The 24,861-nt window shown below is 49.2% G+C and overlaps 3 protein-coding genes across 3 annotated transcripts; 1 reads left to right on the top strand and 2 right to left on the bottom strand.

The window, feature by feature from the left end:
* Positions 1-1,135: 1,135 nt before the first annotated feature.
* On the bottom strand, positions 1,136-5,752 carry LOC117862995 (G-type lectin S-receptor-like serine/threonine-protein kinase At4g27290). The gene is made up of 6 exons (XM_034746553.2): positions 4,183-5,752; positions 3,829-4,067; positions 3,226-3,439; positions 2,887-3,118; positions 1,861-1,993; positions 1,136-1,762 (listed from the first exon to the last, which is right to left on the bottom strand). The coding sequence occupies exons 1-6, from the start codon at positions 5,636-5,638 to the stop codon at positions 1,445-1,447; spliced, it is 2,592 nt and encodes an 863-aa protein (XP_034602444.1). The 5' UTR covers positions 5,639-5,752; the 3' UTR covers positions 1,136-1,444.
* Positions 5,753-6,949: 1,197 nt separating this feature from the next.
* On the bottom strand, positions 6,950-10,731 carry LOC117862996 (receptor-like serine/threonine-protein kinase SD1-8). Its single transcript, XM_034746554.2, has 6 exons — positions 9,166-10,731; positions 8,855-9,042; positions 8,392-8,608; positions 8,057-8,288; positions 7,705-7,837; positions 6,950-7,615 (listed from the first exon to the last, which is right to left on the bottom strand). Exons 1-6 carry the CDS (start codon positions 10,583-10,585, stop codon positions 7,295-7,297), a joined length of 2,511 nt encoding a protein of 836 aa, XP_034602445.1. The 5' UTR covers positions 10,586-10,731; the 3' UTR covers positions 6,950-7,294.
* Positions 10,732-12,067: 1,336 nt separating this feature from the next.
* Positions 12,068-24,087, top strand: LOC117862741 (uncharacterized). Its single transcript, XM_034746247.2, has 15 exons — positions 12,068-14,034; positions 14,160-14,297; positions 14,420-14,550; positions 14,636-14,858; positions 14,963-15,197; positions 15,315-15,447; positions 15,533-15,838; positions 16,652-16,864; positions 20,953-22,345; positions 22,450-22,557; positions 22,652-22,833; positions 22,915-23,125; positions 23,214-23,451; positions 23,552-23,699; positions 23,785-24,087. Exons 1-15 carry the CDS (start codon positions 12,747-12,749, stop codon positions 24,085-24,087), a joined length of 5,250 nt encoding a protein of 1,749 aa, XP_034602138.2. The 5' UTR covers positions 12,068-12,746.
* The last annotated feature ends 774 nt before the right edge of the window (positions 24,088-24,861 follow it).

Here is a 24,861-nt window from a genome sequence, read left to right as displayed (position 1 = left end):
GCAGCCCTGTTTGTTCTACGTTCTATATTTCTATTCTATGGGGCCACGCAGATGACAAGATTACAATAATACGTCGTGATTGAGGTATTACATAGACACATGAAGTCAACTTGATCGGTAAGCTTTAATTTTAATTTAGTCCACCTTGGATCGGTTCCTCATTTTGCTGAGGTAGCTAAAGATGATCGTGGTCATCTATAATGTAGTGGATGCCATTAAGCTTATACTCCCTACGTTCTAAATAGAGCGTAGTTTGACCAAGTTTCTAAACAATATATGACACCAAATAGATAAGCTATAAAAATATCTTATACGATAAATCTAACGGTACATATATTTGATAGCATAAATAATATTGGTACAATTTTATGTGAACTTGGTCCCACTTAGAGCAAATTTATAGTAACACTCACAGAGCATGATAGAGTACTATAGTTCATGTTTCTCGAAAATGTAATTCGTGGAATGTTTGTTACATAGGCCTGTTTTGATAGAATAGATGCAAGCTTGTTTAGGAGTAAATGTGTCAAAAAATTTTAAAGGTGATGTCAATTTCTGGGATAAAGGCAACAAAGGCAGTGATATATTAGAGCACTTGGGAGTTGGGAGCAGTTGGTGCTAGCTGCAAAGATGTGCGGCCGGGTGGGGTTGCCTTGTGTTGATTCACTGGTTCACTACTGCTACTGGTTATATCAGGAACATACAGTGAACTAACCCTTATAACTGGTGGTACAAGCCAATAAAACTACAGTTTCATTACGTGAGTCGTTGACGGTAATAGGGTATTCCTTATAAACTAAATAAACCGGCAGTGATAAAATGACATGATCACATGAAGTTACAAGTACCAAAAGCTAAGCTCTGACTTGTCAGTGATTACTTGGAACATAATTACATAACATGGACAAGAGAACATGCATGTCAAAATCATCTATTATTATGTCCGGCCTTTATAGATGCATGCAGCAGTTCCGTACGGTGACATTGACGCTTAGTCCCTGACATGATGTCCCAGCAGATGTGGGTCCCATGTTTCCAACCTCACCATGACGTTACGTTAGATAATCATGTTTGACTTGCATGCATGCTTGTGGCCTCGTTGTACTACATGGCTTTTTAAAGTTTGCAAATGTGGTGCCCGCAAAATAAAAAAGTTTGCAAGTGTGCTGCTCTAGTTACAAAATTGTTACACAATAAAAAAAAATCAAGACAACGGGATAATACATCTTCGAAAATATACAGGAGGGTTAAAAACCAAGCTACGCGTCAGTAACTTCAACGGTAGTTTTGGAGTGTCAACAATGACAGACGTGCGGTAGAATGAAGTAAAGTGAGGCCCCCAAACTGAAAGAATTTCTTGAGGATAACAAACTGAAAGAATCCAACTTCTAGAACACACGTTTACACATTGTGATTTCGATTTCACGCTTCGACCCAGCCCATGTTACGTGAGATAGATCGTGTAGCTGTCACGCGAAGTGCCGGATGCCCCCTCCTGCGTCGACGACCGATCTGCTCCACGGAGAGGCGACTCCGTCCTGCCGTCGGGCACTGGTCTTTTAGGCGGAGGGATCGGCGAGATGTTGCTGTTTAGCATCGTGACCACTGCAGCCATGGTAGGCCTGTCATCGGGCGATTGCTGCACGCAGAGGAGGCCTATTTGCACGCATCTCTCCAGTTCGAATAGGAGCTCAGGCTTTGGGTGTGCCACGTCTGAGTCCAGCAGTTCGTTGATCGTCCCCTGATTCCAGGATTCCCAGGCCTGCGAAACACAGTTGCAAAATTCATGATCGTTCAACCAGAAAGAAAAGACAGAATGGCGCCTAGCAGGATATATTCAATGGTTCCCGGTGTGCTCACATTAGAAAGGAGCATTGGCGTGGTTCTGTTCCTTTGGCCGCTGACTATCTCGAGTAGGATAACTCCAAAGCTATACACGTCACACTTCAGTGTTAAGTACCGTTCCAATATATACTCCGGAGCTGTGTACCCTCTGAAAATGGGATAATTAAAGAACATGTTGGTCACCGAGGATATCTGAAGTATGTAAAAATGGCTATGATTTAAAATTTAGAAGTGACAAATGTGTGTGCGAACTGAGCGTAACTCAGCTGGTGAGGTTCGTTGTGGTGGAACGTACCCACCAGAGTTTGAGTCCTTGACTTAGCGCTCTTGCTCATATTTTTCTAAATTTATTCCAGGATTTAACCGGAATTTGTGTTATTAACCATGTTTCCTTATTATATTCTTCTAAAAAATTAGAATCACATGCAAAGTTGCTTTCACATAATACTTTCTTAATTGTATTAAGTTAGTCTTTGGGCTCTACCATAGGATTGAGTGCTGGATGGAGAGATCTAAATTATTGCCTAGGTGAAAAGCATGCAAAATTATAGAAGACATCGGCATTTTGCATTAATTTTGCATATGATAACTGTTGTAACTTAGGAGCAGGCATTTGGGTGCTTTGTCCTAGTTTTTTTCTCTCATAATGACACATATGTAGATAATTTAGAAGCAGGAATTGTGATATTTTGGACTAGTTTTTTTCATAATGTTAGAGGTGGATGAAGATAGTTATGTTGGACAATTCATGTTAACTTTTTCATAACGGAAAAGATGGATAATTTATAAAAAGGTTAGATCTTATGGCTGTTGTTGTCAGTGATATTATAGTTAACTAAATTTATGGTTTGGTGTTTTTTAACAAATCAATTTCTAGGATTTATCTCTTTTTCTAACTTGCTCAGGTGATAATTAAAACAAAGCCTCTAAGAGGAACATCTAATAAGTAGTAGTAATTAAGATAAAGGTAGACGTCAATAACTAGAAGTCTATTTATACTTGAATTGAAACATTAGCTAAGAATCGAGGTTTCGATCATACGCTGTTTGTACTAGTGTTGGATCTGTCTGGTCGACAACAAATTGTTTTGTGGTACCAAAGTCTGCTATCTTAGGCCTCCAATTGTCATCCAGGAGAATATTTGATGGTTTTAGATCCCGGTGAATTACTTCCTTGCATAGTCCATGAAGGTAAGAAACACCCATTGCAACCCCTCGAATTATTTGTAGCCTTCGCTCCCAATTCAGTAAAGCACGAAGTCTAGGATCTTCTCCTGTCAATTTTATAGATAACAGATATGAGCTTTGATGAAGATTGTCATCAATTATACACATACACACACAGTTAATACTATCAGAATTATAAATTCATAGTAAGTACCAAATATGTAGATGTTCAAACTCTTGTTCTTCATGTATTCATAGACTAGTATCCGCTCATTGCCCTCGTGGCAATATGAAAGGAGCTGAGCAAGTTTGTCATGCTTGAGCGTCGACATCACTTCCACTTCCCTCATGAATGTTTCACCACCTTCATCGATTAGAGAAGAATGTAGCCTCTTTACAGCAACCTTCCGACCATCAAGTAAATGCCCCTGGTGATTGAACAAATAATTATAGTCCTGATTTTTAACAGCACATCTCCTTTGTAAATTTGCACTGACATCATCATTATAAATCTGTGCACCCAATTATCCAAAGCATTATTTGAACAAAAAAATATTGAAAGGTTTAATAATTACAAAAATGGTTTACCTTTGTCACATGGATGTATGCGAAGTTAAATAACTGGTCATTGAAAATATCTCTATCTGAAAATTTTAAGTTCAATAATGTATGCTCCCTCCATTAGTTTTCAGTAAACATGGTTTGATTGTTTAAAGTCACGCTTTGACAAACATATAGTAGTCCTATAATCTGCGAATTATATGTCATAAAATTGAAACCATTAAATTCACATTAAAAAGTACCAAGGCGCACTAACCTCATAGACAATGCCGAATCCTCCAATACCAATGATATTGCTTTTGGAGAAATTTCCTGTTGCCTCCTTCAAACTTGACAATTTAACACAAGGGACAGTCCTAGCAGAAGCAGGACTAGGCGGTTCAACGGAAGGGACACTCCATGCAGGACTTAGCTGATGATCAGCAGAAGGGGCACTCGGAGTAGGACTTGGCTGATGTTCAGTATAAGGGACAACCGGAGCAGGAACAGGAGCAGCTGCAACACTCAAAATGCAACTAGATATCAGCAATACATATGGAGTTGCCCTGTTCTTTGTGATCTTAAATGTTGCAAGGTAAGAAAAAGGACAAATAGGCACGTAGCAGTTTACCTGAGATTGTATATCGCCGTCTCCTCCGGCGCTTCCTAACCACAACCAGGATCAACAAAGCAATAAGAATCGCGACAACGGCAGCCGCAGATGCACCAGCAACCACCGCAGTGGGAAACTGCCGAGACGACGACGAGGGCGAGGACGGCGGCGGCAGCGGGAGCTCAATCTTGGCCAACCTCAAATACATATCCTGGCCTTGGTCGACGTACCGAAGATCCACAATATCATCCGTCCACATGACGCAACCGCTGCCGCCGCCGCCGCCGCCCCGGATGTCAGCCGCGGCGTAGGCCAAGCACGAACAGTTGGCGAGGCACCTGGCCCTGCATTCGTCGACGGTGATGCTCTTGTCCACCGTCGCGTTGTGCGTGTCGGGGAGCTTCACCGCGTGCAGCAAGAGGAAACCATCCGTCGTCCGCCCGCCGCCACAGTCCAGCTTCACGTTTCGCCGGCATCCGCCGGAGGTATCCTTCATGTTCCACGCTGATGGCGACGCCGGGCTGAACCCCTTGAGGCAGCTGCAGAACGACGTCGCCGCCGCACTGGAGTTGCACAGACCAAACGCCCCGCACTTGCCGTAGACGTCGCAGACATCCCTGGGCCCCTGGTAGTAGGTCTGCCATGCCTGGGTTTTTGCGTCCCACACCAGGCGCTTGACCATGCCGGTGTCCGTCAACACGACATAGGTTGGGGCCGAGCCGGGTTTCACAATGTAGCCGTAGGTTACCTGCCGCGAGTTGATCTCCATCCGATACTCGATCAAGCTCGAGTACGACAATACCTCCGGGATGCCGCTGAACCACAGGCCGTTCCACGGGCCCGTGCGGAACGTCTTGGCGTTGCCTTGCCACACGACATTGTCGGGGAGGCCGCCAGTGGTGTCCAGCACCCGGCGGTAGGCCCCCGGCGACGGGTCGTCCGCGGAACGCCACGACGTGAGGTGCCACTCGGCTCCGCTCCAGAAGTCGTTGCCCACCTTCATACCGGATAGCAACACGTTCGACGGGTAGTCGAAAGAATGCCACAACATGGTAGTGCTGCCCCGGTTGCGGAGGACGAGGTCGCCGGAGTTAATGAGCTGGGCCTCCACCGGCGAGTTGCTGGTGGAGTTCGACGACCACACGATCTGGCCGGAGCCGTCTAGCAGGAGGAGGCTCCCAGCGTCGCTGACCATGAGCACGCCGGAGTTGTCGTTGACGGGGCGGCCACGGTTGGCCACCCAGCAGACGGCGTCTATGGACACGGAGAACCAGATGCCGAGGTACCTCTTGGTTGACACCCCGGGGGAGAAGAAACCCATGGTGAATGCGCCATCGGCGGAGACAAGCGTCTCGTTGTCAGTGATGTTGCGGCCCTTGCTGAACGTGTCGGCAACGGCTCCGGCCGCGAAGGCTCTGGGAGGAAGTAGTAGGAAGAACGAGAGGAGGAGGAGGTAGCTGCAGGTTGCTTCCATTGTTGAGGATGGCTATTGCATGCTCATCGGGCCGTGGATATGAAAGGAAGGTTAGAGCTGCACGCATGGTTCGGTGCTTCCTACCTTATGTCAGCCTTTTTCTTTTCTTTTTTTTTTTGGCAAAGAAAGGCTATGTATGAGCTTGCTATATATTGTATTTAGCTCAAGGTGGTGTTAGAGGCAAAGAGATTGTCAAAGTTTGAGGCCTAGCTAACACATTCTTTTAAGACAATAAAATGAGTCAAGTTTTGGGTGAAGAGGAATTAGTGCATTAATTAGATCCATCCTAAAGCTCGCTAGGTCAAAATTTGACCTTTTGCACCTTTTTTTTATTGTTATCCTCATCCGCCCTAAGAGAGATGATTTTGGATGTCTAAAATTTGCAACTGGAATTGCAAGTCAATTGCCTACTTGCAATTCTTTGAAGGCAGCTCACAGTTTGTTCCAACGTATACATTCTATTCTTTTATGTTGTGTGAGCCTGTTCAAGTAACAAGAACAGATCGGTGATTGAGGTATTACGATTGACAATTGGAAGTCAACTTGTTTGGTTGCCTTTTGTTTATTCGACTTGATTGGCTTCGCTTTGTTGAAAATGCTTGAGAAGATCATGGTGGTGCTCAAGCTCACTCTCATGTGGTGGATGCATGACACCACGTCCTGTCGTGAAGGTGGAATATCAATGGCGCGGCCTTACTCTGACCAGTACTTTGTTTTTCGAAAAGTTAGCTGGAGCGCTGTCATATCATATAAGAAGAAATAGTTTCGAAATTACATAGAGTTTATCACATAAATTAAGGCACAAACTCGGGCACCCAATAGGAATCACACTAATCATAGAAACTAAGTTGCACGACCCGGAGCACTTGTCGGAGCTTCAGTGGTGCATCCAGATCGGTCTCCTTTGCGCGCAGAGATCGCCTGGCGATCGCATCAAGGTGGCGAGCCTGCGCGAACGATGATGACCGCGGGCTCGGCTAAAAAATGTACTGACACGCCGAAGGCCCATAATACTGTGGTTCATCCCGGCCTGTTAGTAAGTGGATGCTGATGGGCCTATTTTTACCGTAGGTTAGATCGGCCGGCCTACATACACTTCAGCGGATAGCCCGCGTTGGTCGCGCATTTGGTCAGAAGTCAGAAAGAAAGTCAACTGCTTTGTCTCGCTGTCTTCCTCTTCATGACTGCAGCACAGACACAAAGTCACTAACCCCAAGAAAGTTGACCTCCATTTGTGGATCTGATCGACATGGCAGTGGATGAGTGGAACATTTTGTATTCACAGTAGCAGACTTGCAAACACGTTGAAGATTGACTCTCATGTCAACGGTCAACCAGTAGAAAATAATGCAGTGTAAAAAAACACTCTGTCGTAATACTCAAGCAACATGAATCCATAACGCAAAAAACAAGGACCAGTACGGCTTCACGTCATTAGTGTAGAATGCTAATTACTCCCTCCGTCAATTTAGATTGTTTTAGATTTTTTAGACGCGTAAAATACATCTAAATATGTCTAGATGCGTACAAATATTTATGAACTACATTTCAAATGGAGGAAATAATCAGAGGACGGATCCAACTCACAGATCAAAATTTGACCACCACACCTGCGGCCATGTGGTCCCCTGTCCAGTCAGCTTCGGGCTGGGCTTGCTAAGTGAGATAGATGGAGTCGCCTTGTGCGCCAGACGCGTCCTCCTGCGTCGAGAGGTTGGCTTCGCGGAGAGGAGACGACGCGGCCATGCCGTCGATCACCTGCCTATCCGACTGGCGGATCCGTGAACTGCTGCTGTTCGTCGTCAGCATCGCGACTACTTCAGCCATGGATGTCCTGTCGGCCGGCGATTGCTGCACGCAGAGGAGACCGATCTGCACGCATCTCTCCAGCTCAAGGAGAGTCTCAGGCTCCGGTTGGGCCACGGCTGCGTCGAGGAGGTCCTCCTTGATCTTATGTTGATTCCAAGATTCCTGGGCCTGCAAAAAAATGCAGCGAAGTTAAGATCGATTCGTAAACAGAGGGGATTTTAACTTCTTGCAGAATTTCTTGTTAGCATTATGCTCACATCGGAAATGAGCGTTGGGCTGGCATTGTTCCTTTGGCCACTGATGATCTCTAGCAGGACGACTCCGAAGCTATACACGTCACACTTCAGTGTCAAGCGCCCATGCGCTGCGTACTCTGGAGCCGTGTATCCCCTTCATCAGTTAGTAGTTAACACAAACACACGTCAGTTTTTTTTAATACGTCCACAAATGGAACAACTTAAAAGGAAGCCATATGCTTAGGAAGCAACTGCATCCTAGTTAACTAACGTCATATGCATGTTTATTGCAATCTTTAGTGTTGAATCTTAGTAAATCTGCTGCATTTGGATTGAAACATTAGGAGACAGGAGGTAAAGGTTTCAGTCATACGCTGTTTGTACTTGTGTCGGATTTGTTTGGCCATCGACGAACACTTTCGCTGTTCCAAAATCTGCAATCTTGGCTCTCCAATTGTCATCTAAAAGTATGTTGGATGGTTTCAGGTCCCTGTGTATCACTTCCTTGCTTAGTCCATGAAGATAAGCAACCCCTTTGGCAACTCCTACAATGATTTCTAGCCTCTTCTCCCAATTCAACAATGCGCGGCGTGTGCGATCGCTTGCTGTCAGTCCCATCAATAGCATATGAGCGCTTTTGAAGCGGCCAAAAATTAATGGCTATACAACATATTAATAATACGTGCAGTGCAAGAAAATGGTAAGTACCAAATATGTAAATGTTCAAACTTCTGTTCTTCATGTACTCGTAGACTAGTATGCGCTCATTTCCTTCCTTGCAATAAGCAAGGAGCTGAGCAAGATTTTCATGCTTGAGATTTGACATCACTTTCACTTCTCTCATGAAAATTTCACTGCCGTCATCGGTAGCAGAAGACTGTGTGAGCTTCTTTACAGCAACCTTTCTACCATCAGGTAAATTCCCCTGGTGATTGTACAATTATGTCATGTTGTCAAGCTCTTAAAACTTCTAACTTTTTCTATACTTGAAAGCATGCGGGTATGATACTATATCTCTAATAACTTCTAAGTATTTTTTTTTGAACGGACGGCAAAAGCTTTGCCGGATTTTTATTAGGAGGAAAAAAAGTTACAAACCAAAAAAGCAAAAAGTGCTACAACTAACTTCTAAGTATTTCTATGACATTATTGAACAAATTTTAACACTGACCTCAAAGACGACGCTGAATCCTCCTCGACCAATGGTATTGTGTATGGAGAAATCATTTGTAACCTTCTTCAGAAAAGACAGTTCAACAGAATGGACGGTTGGAGCAGGACTGCCCTGTCCAATAGAAGGTTGGGACGGAGCAGCACTGTGCCCTTCAGTAGAAGGGACAGTGGAAGAACTATGAAAAACTGCAAACACTCGACATATAGAGGATAATGTTAGAATACTGAACAGTTGCCTTTCTTTTGGTAATGTTAACAGTTCCAAGTTGAAATAATAAAAGGGAAATCCAAACAAAGATTAGTAAGTACCTGAGATTATAGGTTTCCGGCGCCTCCTTATCACAAATAGGGCAACCAAAATAATGAGAACAACGGCGACGGTCGCTGCTGATGCACCAACAACCGGCGCAGTAGGAAATGGCCGCCGTGGCGAGGGCGCCGGGAGCTCAGACTTGGCCAGCCTCAGGTACAGATCCTGCCCTTTGTCCACGTACCGAAGATCGATGATATCATCCCTCCACATGACGCAGCCGCTACGGACATCCCCACCCTGGATGTCCGCAGCGGCGTAGGCCACGCACGAACAGTCGGCGAGGCACCTCGCCATGCAATCCTCCACCGTGGTGCTCATGTTCACCGTCGCGTTGTGTGTGTCCGGAAGCTTCACCCCACGCACTAGCAAGAAACCGTCCGTCGTCGTTCCGTTGGCACAGTCCAGCTTCACTTTTCGCCGGCATCCGCCCGAGGTATCCCTCAACGACCACGCCGACGGCGACGCGGGGTTGAACCCCGTTAGGCAGTTGCAGAACGACTTGGCGGCCGCGCCGGCGTCGCACAGGCCGAACGCCCCGCACTTGCCGTAGGCGTCGCAGACGTCCCTCGGCCCCTGGAAGAAGGTCTGCCACATCCGGGTGCCCGCGTCCCACACCAGGCGCTTGGCCATGCCGGTCTCCGTCAGCACGACACGACTCAGGGGAGCGCCGGGCTTAGCAGTGTAGCCATAGGATATCTCCCCCGGGCTCGTCGTCACCTGGCGCGTGACCAAGTCCATGTACGTCGTAACCTCCGGAACGCCGCTGAACCACCGGCCGTTCCACGGGCCAGTGCGGTAAGTCCTGACATGGCCCTGCAATACGATGAGGTCGGGTAGCCCGCTCGTGTCCAGCACGCGGTGGTAGGCTCCCGGCGACGGGTCATCGCCGGAACGCCACGACGTGAGGTACCACTCGGCGCCGGTCCATATGTTCTTGCCCAGCTTCATGCCGGACAGCAAGGTGTTCGACGGGTGATCGAACGATTGCCACAGGATGGTGCTGCTGCCTCGGTCGCGCACGACCAGGTTGCCGTTGTCAAGCAGCTGAGCCTCCGCTGAAGAGGCGCCGCTCGAGTTCGTCGACCACACGATCTGGCCCCCGCCATCTAGCAGGAGAAGGCTTCCCGTGTTGCTGATCACCAGCACGCCAGAGTTGCTATTGATGGGGCGGTCACCGTTTGCCACCCAGCAGACGGCGTCGTCGGATACGGAGAACCAGATGCCGAGGTATCTCTTAGTTGACACCCCGGGAGAGAAGAAACCCAAGGTGAATGTCCCGTCGGCTGAGACGAGCGTCTCGCTGTCGGTGATGTTGCGGCCCGTGCCGATCGTGTCGGCGACGCCGGCGGCGAAGGCTATGGGAGAAAGTAGCATGAACGAGAGGAGGAGAAGGTGGCTGCACATTGTTGCACCCATGGTTTTGGATTTGAGAATTGAGATAGCTCTTGCGCGTCGAGCTGGACAGGTGAAAGAAAGGTCAGAGCTCCATTCATGCCTTCATGCATCGCTCACCATTTCGGATATATAGCTTAAAATTTTGGATGAATTAGCTGGTGAGCCAAGAGATCGCGTGAATTTGAAACTCACCTGGCTACCAAACGTTATTTTTCTCTTTTTTCTAAAAAGTTTTGGTTGAAGAGGAAGCGATGTGCACTTAACTCAATCAAGAAGCTAGGTAAAACTTTGACTTGGTCATGTTTGATTTCTAGCCTATTGCGTAAGATTGAAGACCATACTTGTTTAGGATATTACAAGTGCCAATCAGAACTGCTATTTCAACTGTCTACTTGCAATTTTGTACCCAACCTGTTTGTTTTACATTCTACATTTCTATTCGATACGCCCGTTCAAACTTCAAATAAAATAGCTCAGTGATTGAGATAAAAATAGGATGAACGATTTAATTCAGTCAACTTTTTTGGTTGTTTTTTTATTTATCATCTTTGTTACATAATCCGATGGGATAAAAAATATAATCCATTTAGAATTGTGCTAAGCCATACTTCTTTATCCTTGACCATAAATATTTAAAGTTTTATATAGATCCACAACACAACACTAATCTTTATCCAGTTAGGATCGATTTTAGTTAGCAATTACTCTATATACTTTTCATCCATATTCATAGTGTTTTCTTCATTTTGCATCATACCTTCATATGTACTTGATTTGCTATGTATTTAATACAATCCTTAGTTTAAGCTAGCTATGTGTTCAACATGGAATCGGTATTCTCATCACATCATGTGTACATGTACATATGGTCTTGTGACATAATTCATGCACATATACCTCAAGTTACTATTTTTATATTTAAACAATAAAAATAGATAATGTAGGATCATATATTGGTGTACTTTGGATTTTTTGATAATGGCGTACGTAACATCCCATTTTTAGGCCATTTTAAATTTTGCAAAATACAAGCCTTTTGAAAAAATTCCACAAATGGCAACTAATTTTCCTAACTAGAGAATAGCTATAATCAATTTCCAAACAAACTCTTGCATTTTTACCACATTGTGTGTGTTGCCAGGATGAAAGCCTACCCTTGGGCTTGATCTTGTTGTGAGGAGCCAGAAGGCGATGCCGGTGAGAACCCCAGCAAAGCGCGCCGCCTCCCCTGTCTTCCCAGCGGAGCGCCATCTGGCTCTAGCTGACATGGCCGCCACGTGGCCTACTGCTACTGGCCAGCTCGGCCCACTGGCCTGTCTACCCTGCCACCTCACTTCCTCCCTTGTCCCTGCAAGTCCACCGGACAGCCCTCACATCCCGGGACCCTGGACCATGGGTCCACCTTCTCAATTGACATCAACCTTATTTGGTGTCACCTGTCAATCCAATTTTCTTAATTGACTTGACTCCATCAGAAGTCTTGCATAGTTGCATGTGCCGCTTGCATATCCTTTTTCAAATGGATGATCCCAAGAGACATTACTTCTTGGAAGTTTCACCTTCAGTTAGGTATTTTCTGCTATTGATTTCCCCCGGTTTGAAGGCAGTGTCTACATGTTAAACTTATGCAGAGTGCAATTCTGACCTAACGCTAACCGACCAATCATACATCAGGTCAGCTACTCGTATAGATTTTTCAGTACAATTTTAAAAGATTGGAACCAGTAAAAATGAGTTGTGAGTCTTAAGATGATTGTGCTATGCTGCTAGCCAACTATCTCACCATTAAAAGAATTTAGGCTGATGTCAGTTATGAGAAGTCAAGAATTCAAGATACTCGGGTGTGACAAAGCCCTGACCCATATCCGACCCGATCAGAACTATTGTTGTGCAACTTCCGTTTGGATGCTCCAAGAGCCAGATTAGGCTACAATGGCGACAGAAAAATCTAGGGTATAAAACTTCTCGGATTGGCTCTTAGCCTGTTAATCTGCTATTGGTGTATGTGCATAATAAGAAGCTTAGGCAGTAGGTCACTAGCTCTGTGTATACTATTGGCTTCGAAGATTAATTGCTGTTGTGGTTGTGGATTCCTTCTTGTATATTGCACTGCACGCCATCACGGACATCGAGACATATATGTGCCGCTCATCCCCAACATACGAGTGGTTTATCTCAAGTCATGGCAAACAGCATTCTCCTGGTTCTCTTGCCTCTCTTCCTCGTTCTCACAGCTCTTTCTGCCAATGCTGCGTCTGATATCCTCAGTAAGGGCCGCAACATCACCGACGGCGACACGCTCGTGTCGGCCGGAGGGTCATTCAGCCTCGGCTTCTTCTCATCCGGGTTGCCAAACAAGAGATACCTTGGGATCTGGTTCTCTGTCTCCAAGGATGCTATCTGCTGGGTAGCCAACCGTGACCGGCCACTCGTCGACACTTCCGGGGTGCTGCTGATCACTGACGCAGGGAGTCTTCTCTTGCTCGACGGGTCCGGTCAAGTCGTGTGGTCATCGAACACGACTGGCGCCACCGCGCCAGCTTCGGCGTGGCTGCTCGAGTCGGGCAACCTCGTCGTGAGTGACCGGAGGAGCAGCGCCGTCCTGTGGCAGTCGTTCGACCACCCGTCGAACACCTTGCTCCCCGGCATGAAGATCGGCAAGAACCTGTGGACCGGGGCCGTGTGGTACCTCTCGTCGTGGCGTTCGGCCGGTGACCCGTCGCCGGGGAGGTACCGGTACACGACCGACACGAGGGGCGTGCCCGAGAACGTCCTCTGGGACGGCGACGCCGAGAGGTACCGGACGGGTCCGTGGAACGGGCTGTGGTTCAGCGGCGTCCCGGAGATGACGACGTACTCGGACATGTTCACGTACGAGCTCACCGTCAGCTCCGGCGAGATCACGTACAGCTACGCCGCCAAGCCCGGCGCACCCTTCTCCCGGTTGCTGCTCACCGACGGCGGGGCGGTGCAGCGCCTGGTGTGGGACGCGAGCACGCGCGCGTGGAAGAGCTTCTTCCAGGGGCCGAGGGACGTCTGCGACGCGTACGGCAAGTGCGGCGCGTTCGGCGTGTGCGACGCCGGCGCGGCGTCCACGTCGTTCTGCAGCTGCGCCCGGGGGTTCAGCCCCGCGTCCCCCGCGGAGTGGAGGATGAGGGATGCCTCGAGCGGGTGCCGCCGGAACGTGACGCTGGACTGCGCCGGCAACGGGACGACGACGGACGGGTTCTTGCGGCTGCGAGGGGTGAAGCTCGCCGACACGAACAACGCGTCGGCGGACACGGGCGTGACGTTGGAGGAGTGCGGCGCGAGGTGCCTGGCCAACTGCTCCTGCGTGGCCTACGCTCCTGCGGACATCCGCGGAGGCGGCGCCGGGAGCGGCTGCATCATGTGGACGGACGGCCTTGTCGATCTACGATCCGTAGATGGAGGCCAAGACATCTACCTGAGGTCTGCAAAGTCTGAACTAGGTATGTCTACATCAAAACAGCTAGGCTGATTGCATCTGTTAACGTTCCTGCATTTCTCTGCTGCCGTTTTGACATCTGCTAGACAGATTTTGATTCTTGACACTCATTGTTCGGAAAACTGACAGATGTCATCAAACCACCCCGCCGGCCATTTCGTACTCCACTGGTGGTTGGTGCATCCATAGCTTCCATCGTTGTAATTTTCCTTGTTATTTTGATGATTTTCTTTCTGATCAGGAGATGCTTGAGACCTAGAATATCAGGTATTGTTGCAATCTGTTGCTTCCTTTATTTCAATATTGAACCACTAATATTTTCTTTTATTAAAAAAATGTGAATCTTCAGCTTGCAAGGCTAATCCACTGCATGTTGATCCGTGTTCCAGCTGCTCGCAGTATTCAGCCTATTCCTGCTCCGACTGTCCCTTCCGTTGAACTGTGTAGCATGAAGGCGGCGACAAACGATTTCCACAAACACAATATCATTGGCCGAGGTGGATTTGGCATCGTTTATGAGGTGAATATTTCGCTCGGCTTCACTATGTGAATACTTTTCTGTTCAAAGTCTATGCCATAACATGTAATAAGTATACAATCACCAGGGGTGCCTATCAGATGGGAAGAAGGTTGCCGTTAAGAGGCTGATTATACGGTCTTCGCATACCGGTGATGAATGCGAGAAGGCTTTCGATAGAGAAGTCGAACTGATGTCAAAGCTCAGGCATGGAAACCTTGTTCAGCTACTTGCTTATTGTAAGGATGGAAACGAGCGTCTACTGATCTACGAGTACATGAAGAATAGGAGCCTTAATTTCTATATACATGGTATGGGATGTAAATCTGCAATGCACTCTGTAGTGTGGAGATATATGGTTATAGTAAGCTCCTCTCAGTACAAAGTTCTCATTGCCTATGTATGGAACTGACAGGAAAAAACCCTGAACTCCGTGCTACTCTGAATTGGGAGCAAAGGCTGGAAATAATTATTGGGATTGCAGATGGCATTGCTTATCTTCACAAAGGACTAAACAAGGGAGTCATTCACAGGGATATAAAACCATCTAATATACTTTTGGATGGCAACTGGAGGCCAAAGGTAGCAGATTTTGGCACCGCAAAAACGTTCATTGAAGATCAGACAAACCCAACATTGTTTCAGACACCGTATGATAGCTAATCCACTCTCCCCTTTCATGTATAATGTTCCATTATATATGTGCATTTATCATTTTTCTGTTATTTTTTTCCAACATATGAACTGACAAGTTTGTGTTTACCAAGGGGGTATACAGCTCCAGAGTATGCAATGCAAGGGTACCTGACGCTGAAATGCGATGTGTACAGCTTCGGAGTTGTCCTGCTGGAGATAATAAGTGGTCCAAGGGATAGAACCATGCCACCACTCATTCTTGATGTGAGTATTACCGGTAACAAAAAAAATTCTATAGCATGGTCCTTTTCTTTCAAGAAACAGGCATATTTTTGTTGCTCTTTTGCAGGCTTGGAAGTCATGGAATCAGAATAGGATCATGGATCTCCTCGATTCAGCTGTGAAAAAGCCTGAGCCTGATGAGCTCTTGCTTAAACTAGAGAGATGTGTCCAGATAGGCCTTCTCTGTGTGCAGCAACTGCCCGATGACAGGCCTACGATGTCCGCAGTGGTTACAATGTTAAACAGTGGAAGTCCAGAGATTAACCCGCCAAAAATGACAATGTTCAACAGAAGAACTGGATCACTTTTACACGACGCAGATTTCTCAAAGCAGGAAGCATCCAGCATTGGCACACATAGCATCACGGTCGATCTCACCTAATGACCTAAATGCCCATGTTGAGGGCAGATGGGGACAAGGGTGTATTTGTTATTTGTCAATTGGATCTAATCAGTTCACCATTACCAGGGTATGTCACTAATGTTGTGGACAAGCAAGCTGCTTGTCACCCGTTTTCTTTGGCGAATAGCTTGTTACTGCTCCCTTCTTCTATAAATATATGGCGTTTAGGACAAACTAGTTAGTTCAAAAATTTATGGACGGAGGTAGTATTTACTAGCACTCATGCTGCCTGAAATTGGCATGTAGCTTTGTGCTGCTCTTTTACCCCTCCCCCCCTTTGTACTGCATATGTTTCCTTCCTTTGTTTAGTTGCAGCAGTTTAGTTTCCTCAAATATTACTATGGCACAATTGATAATTTTTTATAATGGTAAATCTGTGAATTTATTGATGACATTTTATTAGAGAGAAAGTGACACCCAGTAGATGCAGCGCTGCTGTGCTTAGCAAAAAGGTGCAGTGTGGCAAGACCGCAAGAGAGACGAGAGCGCGCTTTCTATACCGTTTAAAAGGACAGGCCAAGCAAATTCAGGCCCAATATAGAGAGCCCATACACATAGGCTTCACACGGCCCATCCCATTGTTCTATTTCAGCCTTCACGGGCTGTAGGCTGTAGAGTCCTTTTGAGACCGAATCGGCCCAACTCTTGCTGAACAGAGAAGTAAAGTACTCTTGCTGTAGACTGTTGTAACAGAAAATGTCCTGTTTAATTTGGGCCTTTTCGGAATTCGCAAAACAAAACGATTCCGACCAACGGTCAATCTTCCAGCCTGATTCTATGTAGCCCGCTCGGATCACGATTCACGACTGCCGCTGCACGGCGGCCAAGAGGAAGAATCTCCATCTCTACGTGGTTGTGGACGACCAGGACAAGGCATACAGCGTGCATAACCTGGACGTCGCCGGCGCGGATCGACAGCCCGCGTCCCCGGATCCCGACCGCCTCCCGGAGCCTCTTTTCCTCCTAGAAGTTTCCCTGACGCCCGGACAGTTACCAGTTCGCGACCCTCAATGGCAAGATCATCGCCCTCCGACCGAATCGGCCGCTCACTCTCGTCCATGACGCCGAGACCGGGGCATGGCCATCGGCGCGGCTCCGCTCCCCCGCCTGCGCTTTCTGCTCATGGCTGCCTCACGGTACCTGCTGCCGGCCGGCTCTACACCGCCGGACCGCCGCGGTCGTCACTACAGGCCTCCTGCAGCCTTGTGGAAGAGCGCCTCCCATCCGTGCTATCAAGTTCCGTTGCCGTCGTCGCACAGCTCCAGCGTCCCACGCCACGCACACGCATGCGACGGTGGCGCGTGGCACGGGCCCTGTTAAGCGGGCAGGGACTCTCCGGTGACGCCTCTGCACGCCGTACCGCCCCGGGCGAGTGCTGGAACGTGTAGATCCGCTCGCCGGGGGCGCAGAACGGGAGGCGGGAATCCCAAGCGCCTCCGTGAGATGCGCGCGACAAGGAACGCCTGATTCGGGGGTGGACGGTATTTCACTTACCGTCCACCCCTTGGCCTCTCGTGTCCGTAGGATCAGACTCGTGCGGCCGAGATTGACGACGCGCGGCGCGGAGCTTCATCCAGGGAGAGAGAGCCGCGGGCATTGGGACCCCCGGACGTCGTGCTCTGCTCCGTCGGCCTTTGCTCTTCACCACGACGACAAAGAGCATGCAAAGGATGGATACGGAACTCGACCTCGAGGTTCAGGCGCCCAGCCGCAAGCTCGTCGCCATGAGCACGCATGCATTGCCTGTGCGCGCGGCCGTGTCCAACCCGTTTGTATGCGCGAGCAGCGCCACAGAGCACGCTGGCGCCGGAAGAGCTGACGCCGAACCGCCGCACGGCCGCGACGGCGTCGAGCCGGAACGCGCCCACCGCGCACCATCTTGCCGGGGGCCTCGCCGAGGATCGATCAAGACCTACCGTGTCCTACTAAAAGCAACGCCACAGTGCGCAGACAACCGACGTCAATGTCATGCCTAGCCTAGGGAGGGACATGCCTAGGCCAAGGGGTGCGAGCCCAATGAGCGCACCTGCAGCACGCTGCTCATGCATCATGGGTTCTGCAAGAACAAGAAGCTGGACAAGGCCGTCGAGGTGTAGGGGCTGGGATGAAGATGGAGGCGCTGGACGCCCATCACTCCGGGCCTCCGGTAGCCTTGTCGAAGAGCGCCTTCCACCCGTACTTCCAAGCTCATCCATTGCCATCGTCGCACAGTTTGAGCGCCCCGCACCACGCGCACGCATGCGCCGGTGCCGCGCCACGCCGGGCGGCATGGCCCGTTAAGCGGGCAGGGACTCTCCGGCGACGCCACTGCACACCGTACCGTCCTGGCGAGTGCTGGAACGTGTAGGTCCGCTCGCCCGCCGGGGACGCAGAACGGGAAGCGGCAATCCCGGGCGCCTCCGTGAGATGCGAGCGACGAGGAATGCCGGACTCCCCCCCCCCCCCCCCCCCCCCCCCCCCCCGGCCTCTCGTGGCCGTAAGATCAGACTCGTGCGGGCGGGATCGGTGTGAATAGTTGCCGGCAGCGACAAGTTTCGACGGCCATTGTGCTGGGGGAGCCGCCGTTGACCTGCACGACGCCCTGCGGGCTGCGGTGAAGCTTCATCCGGTGAGCCATGGCGCCGCCCAGGAACAGAAACGCAACGCCGCTGGCTTTAGAGCCTCGTGGGCAATGCCGGTTCTTGCGCGTCAGCGCGTCCGTGCGAATCGTTGGCCTGTCGCCATGATCGTGCGGACGTTGACGGCACAGCGCGGTTGGGCTCGTCGCCTTGAGCACGCGCACGGTGCCCACGCGAGCAGAGCCACCGACACGGGGGCCGGCGGCCCGGCGCCCGTGGAATGAACCGCGCGGTGGCGACGGCGTCGAGCTAGAACACGCGTCGGACCATCCTGCCGGGCCCCTCAATGCGTTCCTATGTTGACCGATGCCGTACGGTAAGCAAGATGCATAGATGGAGACATCAGCAGCCATAGCCAAGGACTAGCGGCGAAGAGATTGCTTAAGGAGGAAGCAGAATACGACGCTCGTCACCGCCTATCATCCTTGGAGACGGAGGCACGGAACCGGCATTAACGCAGCTGTGCCGGGCATGTCCGCCCGCGTCTCAAACGCCTCCGCAATATCCACGCTCCTCGGTACCGATCCACTTGCGCGCGCGCCAGCGTACACCGGACGGCGGCGACCATCACTCCGGCGGCCTCATCCAAGACCTCCATTGCCATCGCAGAGCTAGAGCGCGCGACGCCCATGCATGTGCCGATGGCACGCCACGCCGCGCGGCATGCCCCCGATAAGCTGGCAGGGAACTCCTGGGCGACGCCGTACCGACCGGGCGAGTGCGGGAACGTGTAGCTCCGGTCGCCGGGGGCGCAGAACCGAAACCGGCGCTCCGGGGGGCGCCGCCGTGAGCTGCGCAGCTGGACTGGACGGTATTCCATTTGCCGTCCCACCGGACGGCAAATGGAATACCGTCCACCCCCTTAGCCTCTTCAGGTCGTTGGATCAACCTCTTGCGGCCAAGATCGGTCGTCCTGAATAGTTGGAGGCACCGGTCAACGAGAAGTTTCCACGGTCCTCGCGCGCTGGCCGCCGCGCTGCTGCTCCCCTCCCCTGCACAATGCGTTGCGCCGAGCTTCATCCCGTGAGGCCCGGCACCGCCCAGGAAGGGGAGGCGCGAGCAACGCCACCGAGCACGAGCTGCCCCTAGCTCGCGCGGTCGGCGGCGGAGCTAGCTGGTCGCCAAACCACGCGTTCGCGTTGGCGTCGAGCCGGAACACGGCGCACACCATCCTGCCGGGTCCCTCGGCGAGGATTGTGGCCTTCGTGGTGCGCGCAATGCAATGCATCATGCATGGACTGTACCCGTCCGGCATGAATATTCGGCCCAGCCAACTCTTGCTCAACAGAAACACTCGTGGCTGAAAATGTTCTCTACTCCATATGAGTTCCTCCCAGACTCGGCCGTCGTCATCAGCTTGGGTCAATGCCCGCTGCTCATCCCCGTGTTGGACAACCGATGACACCGACGCATGCAGTCGCCGTGATCCACACCAAGTGTGTCCAACAGATCCAAGTGGAGATCTTTTTTCAAGGACAGCAGCTCTTCTTCTCTAATGCACCGGCCGGTGTCCCCATGGCTTCCTGCTCGACGTGTACGCGTCATTTTCCAACCGTCGCTTACTTGCGAACCACTCAAATTTTGGACGAAACATTGGAGTAAGGGTACTGATAGATGATCAGCTAGACAAGGTCAAGTTTTTAATGAAGGGTTTGCTGCTTCACGCTGTTTTCTAGATCGAATGATGAAACTGCGACAGGGATAGATGTCCTGATGAAGAGGTAGGCAAAGTCAGCAGTCCACAACCACCGGGCAAGAAGATACTACAAGATTCGTATGATTTCAACAGATGTCTACTCTGTTGCACAGTCATGAGGTAATAAATCTCATCTGATCCTCGTCTTGCATACTCACGAGGATCGATAGAGGGCGATGTCGATCGTGTGGTCCACAGGCTGAGCTATCGCAGCATTGTAAGTTCAGAGTTCAGACCAATGGAAGTCCTAGGGTTTTCAACAGCGCCCTCTGTCACGCCTGGATAGACACCGACAGTGAAGCTAAGATGCAGCTAACCTAATCGATGTGGTTTCCATTTCCTGTGAGCGAGGCCCTAGCTGCGTCTGTTGATTTCTGCCTCTTAGTAACATGGCTGTGGATGTCCTGTCCCTATGCCCCTATGCTTGTTGCTTGACAAAGCAAGAAAGTGTTAATGGATGTGACTTCCCTTTGACATCCAGTTTGCAGTCACGTATTATCCATGAGCCCCCTAACTTCTTTGCACACCACCACATCTCGCAACTTATCCGTCCAGGACCAAGTCAATCAAGCTCTGTTTTTTTTCTTTCTTAATTGCCGCGTATTACTAATCAGCATGTAGGCGAAATTACAAATTTTTGTACTTGTACATGTTATTGAATTGGCCAAGAAATTAGGCGCGAAAATAATTTTAGTACTGGTTTCCTGCTAAAGATGCAACCCACGGAAAGCAGTAGTGTAGTGACTTGTGAGCTTTTTTCTGATATATAGCACTGTCCAGTGAGTGAGACAAGGGAGCTTCCTTGTGCAAGGGCGAGGCATCTGATGGCATCATCCATTATGGAGGCACAAACAACCACCAGATTTCCCAACCATCCCGCCATGATTTTCCCCGTGCTCTTGCTTTTTCTCAGAGCCTCGGCCGCTGCCATTGCATCCGACACGCTCAGCAACGGCGGCAACATCACCGACGGCGAGACGCTGGTCTCGGCCAGCGGCTCCTTCACCCTGGGCTTCTTCTCCCCTACCGGGGTGCCAGCCAAGAGATACCTCGGCATATGGTTCACCGCGTCGCCGGACGCTGTCTGCTGGGTGGCCAACCGCGACACCCCGCTCAGCAACACCACCTCCGGCGTACTGGTGCTCGGCAGCACGGGGATCCTTCGCCTCCTCGACGGCTCTGGACAGACCGCGTGGTCTTCGAACACAACGAGCCCTGCTCCTGCCGTGGCGCAGGCGCAGCTGCTCGACTCCGGCAACCTGGTCGTGCGCGGGCAGAGCATCGGCGGCGGCGGCGTGCTGTGGCAGTCGTTCGATCACCCGTCGAACACCTTGCTCGCCGGCATGAGGCTCGGCAAGAACCCGCAGACCGGCGCCGAGTGGTCGCTCACGTCGTGGCGCGCGCCCAACGACCCGACGCCGGGGGAGTGCCGCCGGGTCATGGACACCAAGGGACTCCCGGACTGCGTCTCGTGGCAAGGCAACGTCAAGAAGTACCGAACGGGACCCTGGAACGGCCTCTGGTTCAGCGGCGTCCCGGAGATGGCGTCGTACTCGGAGCTCTTCTCCAACCAGGTCGTCGTCCGCCCCGACGAGATCGCGTACATCTTCAACGCCACGGCCGACGCGCCCTTCTCCCGGCTCGTGCTGAGCGAGGTCGGCGTGCTGCAGCGGCTGGCGTGGGACCCGGCCAGCCGCGTGTGGAACACCTTCGCGCAGGCGCCGAGGGACGTGTGCGACGACTACGCCATGTGCGGCGCCTTCGGCATGTGCAACGTGAACACGGCGTCCACGCTGTTCTGCAGCTGCATCGTGGGGTTCAGCCCCGTGAACCCGACGCAGTGGTCGATGAGGGAGTCCGGTGGCGGGTGCCGGAGGAACGTGCCGCTGGAGTGCGGCAACGGGACGACGACGGACGGGTTCATGGCGGTGCGGGGAGTGAAGCTCCCGGACACGGACAACACGACGGTAGACATGAGCTCGACGCTGGATGAGTGCAGAGCAAGGTGCTTCGCCAACTGCTCGTGCGTGGCCTACGCCGCCGCCGACATCCAGGGAGGAGGCGCTGGCAGTGGCTGCGTCATGTGGATGAATTACATTGTTGACGTCCGGTACGTAGACAAGGGGCAGGATCTATACGTGAGGTTGGCAAAATCTGAATTTGGTAAGCTAGCACAAGTTATACGAACTATAAAAGATTGAATATTGAAGGAAATTTTCATCATCTTAATGCTACCGTCGATGTTTTCCTGTAATACATTTATGCAGCTAAAGAGAAGAGGATGGATGTGGCAAGAATCGTGCTTCCAGTTCTGGCGTCTGCTCTCGCACTTACATCCGCAGGCTTGTACCTTGTTTGGATATGCAGGCTTAGAGGTAGAGCTATTTCACTATTCAGAATGATCAGAAGGCAATGTTTACTGATCTCTTGCTACTGCTAATAGACGATACTGATTGATGTTTCTGTTAGGCCAACGACGAAACAAGAATATTCAGAAGAAAGAGATTCTAGGATACTTGAACGCTTCAAATGAACTTGGTGATGAAAACCTAGAGCTTCCATTTGTTAGCTTTGGGGATATTATTACTGCAACAAATAATTTTTCTGAAGCCAATATGCTTGGACAAGGTGGATTTGGGAAGGTTTATAAGGTAATAAAAAAATATTTTGAACAGTACTAGTATGAAATCTACGTCACTGTCTTTTCAATTTGTGGATGATTACACATGCAGGGTATGCTGGACGAGAACAAAGAAGTTGCAATCAAAAGGCTTGGTCAGGGTTCTGGACAAGGTGTAGAGGAATTCAGAAATGAAGTTGTTCTGATTGCCAAATTGCAGCATAGAAACCTTGTCAGACTTCTTGGTTGCTGCATTCATGGAGATGAGAAGTTGCTAATTTACGAATATTTATCAAACAAAAGCTTGGATTCCTTCATTTTTGGTATTTTTCATCTCTTTTTAAAAAAATAAAAAGGGAGCAGCCATAATTACTACTGGAATTTGAGTGCTTACTTATAAGATCATTGCAGATGCTGCGAGTAAAAAAGTCCTTGATTGGCCAACAAGGTTCAAGATAATCAAAGGAATATCAAGGGGGCTTATTTACCTCCACCAGGATTCAAGATTGACAATAATTCACAGAGATCTCAAACCAAGCAACATACTGTTGGATGCAGATATGAGCCCTAAGATATCAGATTTCGGTATGGCAAGAATCTTTGGAGGAAACCAGCATGAAGCAAATACAAATCGAGTTGTTGGGACATAGTGAGTAGTCCACACCTCAGCGTTAAAATTGATTCTTTATTTTCCTGCACATGCATAATTCAAATTTTTTTATTACTTAGTACTTACATTTTTTAAACAGTGGTTACATGTCTCCTGAATATGCAATGGATGGTGCCTTTTCTGTCAAGTCTGATACGTACAGCTTTGGTGTCATACTCTTGGAGATCATAAGTGGTTTGAAGATTAGTTTAACTCACATCACAGACTTCCCAAATCTACTAGCTTATGTAAGTATGCTAGCATGCTTGAAATTTGCAAAATGCAACAACTTTTTCAGTATTGATATTTTATGAATTAATTCAACTGGCACAGGCTTGGAGCTTATGGAAAGAAGGAAAGGCAATGAATCTGCTGGATTCATCCCTTGTTGGGAGTTGTTCACCAAATGAAGCTTTGAGATGTATCCACATAGGACTCTTGTGCGTGCAAGACAATCCAAATAGTAGGCCACTCATGTCATCAGTGGTGTTCATGCTGGAGAATGAAACTACAGCACTTTCAGCCCCAAAACAGCCTGTTTATTTCTCACAGAGGTATTCTGAAGCCCAGGAAACAGGAGAAAACACTAGTAGCTCTATGAATAACATGAGCGTGACAGTGTTAGAGGGACGCTAGATGGTTAGGTTCTGCAATGTTTGTGTGTGTAAATAATTTATTTTTTACAAGATCTGTAATACATTAATAGCTTACATACTTTTATCTTTTACAATAGTCTTTTAAAAAAATAGTTATATACTCCCTTAGAAAAAAAAAGTTACATTGGTTCTGTTGCATCTGTTATTGTGTGCAACTATAGGTGTTAGAATACCCCTCAATAAAAACGGTATCATAGTACACTATTACGTTCTCAAATATTTTGTGGTATTGACATTGGTAATCTAATGTGAGATGTGAAGTGAGCTAAAGCATTGGGCTCTTCGCACCAATACATTATGGGCTTCAAGTTGTCACACCCTCAGCAAGCTGCACTGTTGCACTGAGGCTAGAAAAGATTTGTGCTGGCTCATGAAATTTTTAGTACTAGAGGACGATGGTGGCACACGCCAACACAAAAGGGTATGGGCCCACTCCGTCAAAACCCGCTAGCGCAGATGTATCTATGCTGGCGGGTGACATAAACACCCGCTAGCACAAATGACCTCCATTTGTGCTGGCGGGTGACATAAGGACACACTAGCACAATTTTGTTATATAAATTAAGCGTGTCCTTATGTCACCCGCCAGCACAAATTCTTTTCAATTTATATGGATGGGAAGGACAAAAAATTTTTAAACTAGTTAAAAACTTTGTTTTACATATCATGATATATTTTTAACATATATTAGATTATGCATATGTTGTTGTGTAGGCGTTGCAAAAAATTTATAAGTGATTTACTATTTTCTAAG

Source organism: Setaria viridis, chromosome 7 (genome assembly GCF_005286985.2).
Source record: "Setaria viridis chromosome 7, Setaria_viridis_v4.0, whole genome shotgun sequence".
NCBI classification, from domain to species: domain Eukaryota; kingdom Viridiplantae; phylum Streptophyta; class Magnoliopsida; order Poales; family Poaceae; genus Setaria; species Setaria viridis.
This window is presented reverse-complemented; position numbering and strand designations above follow the sequence as displayed.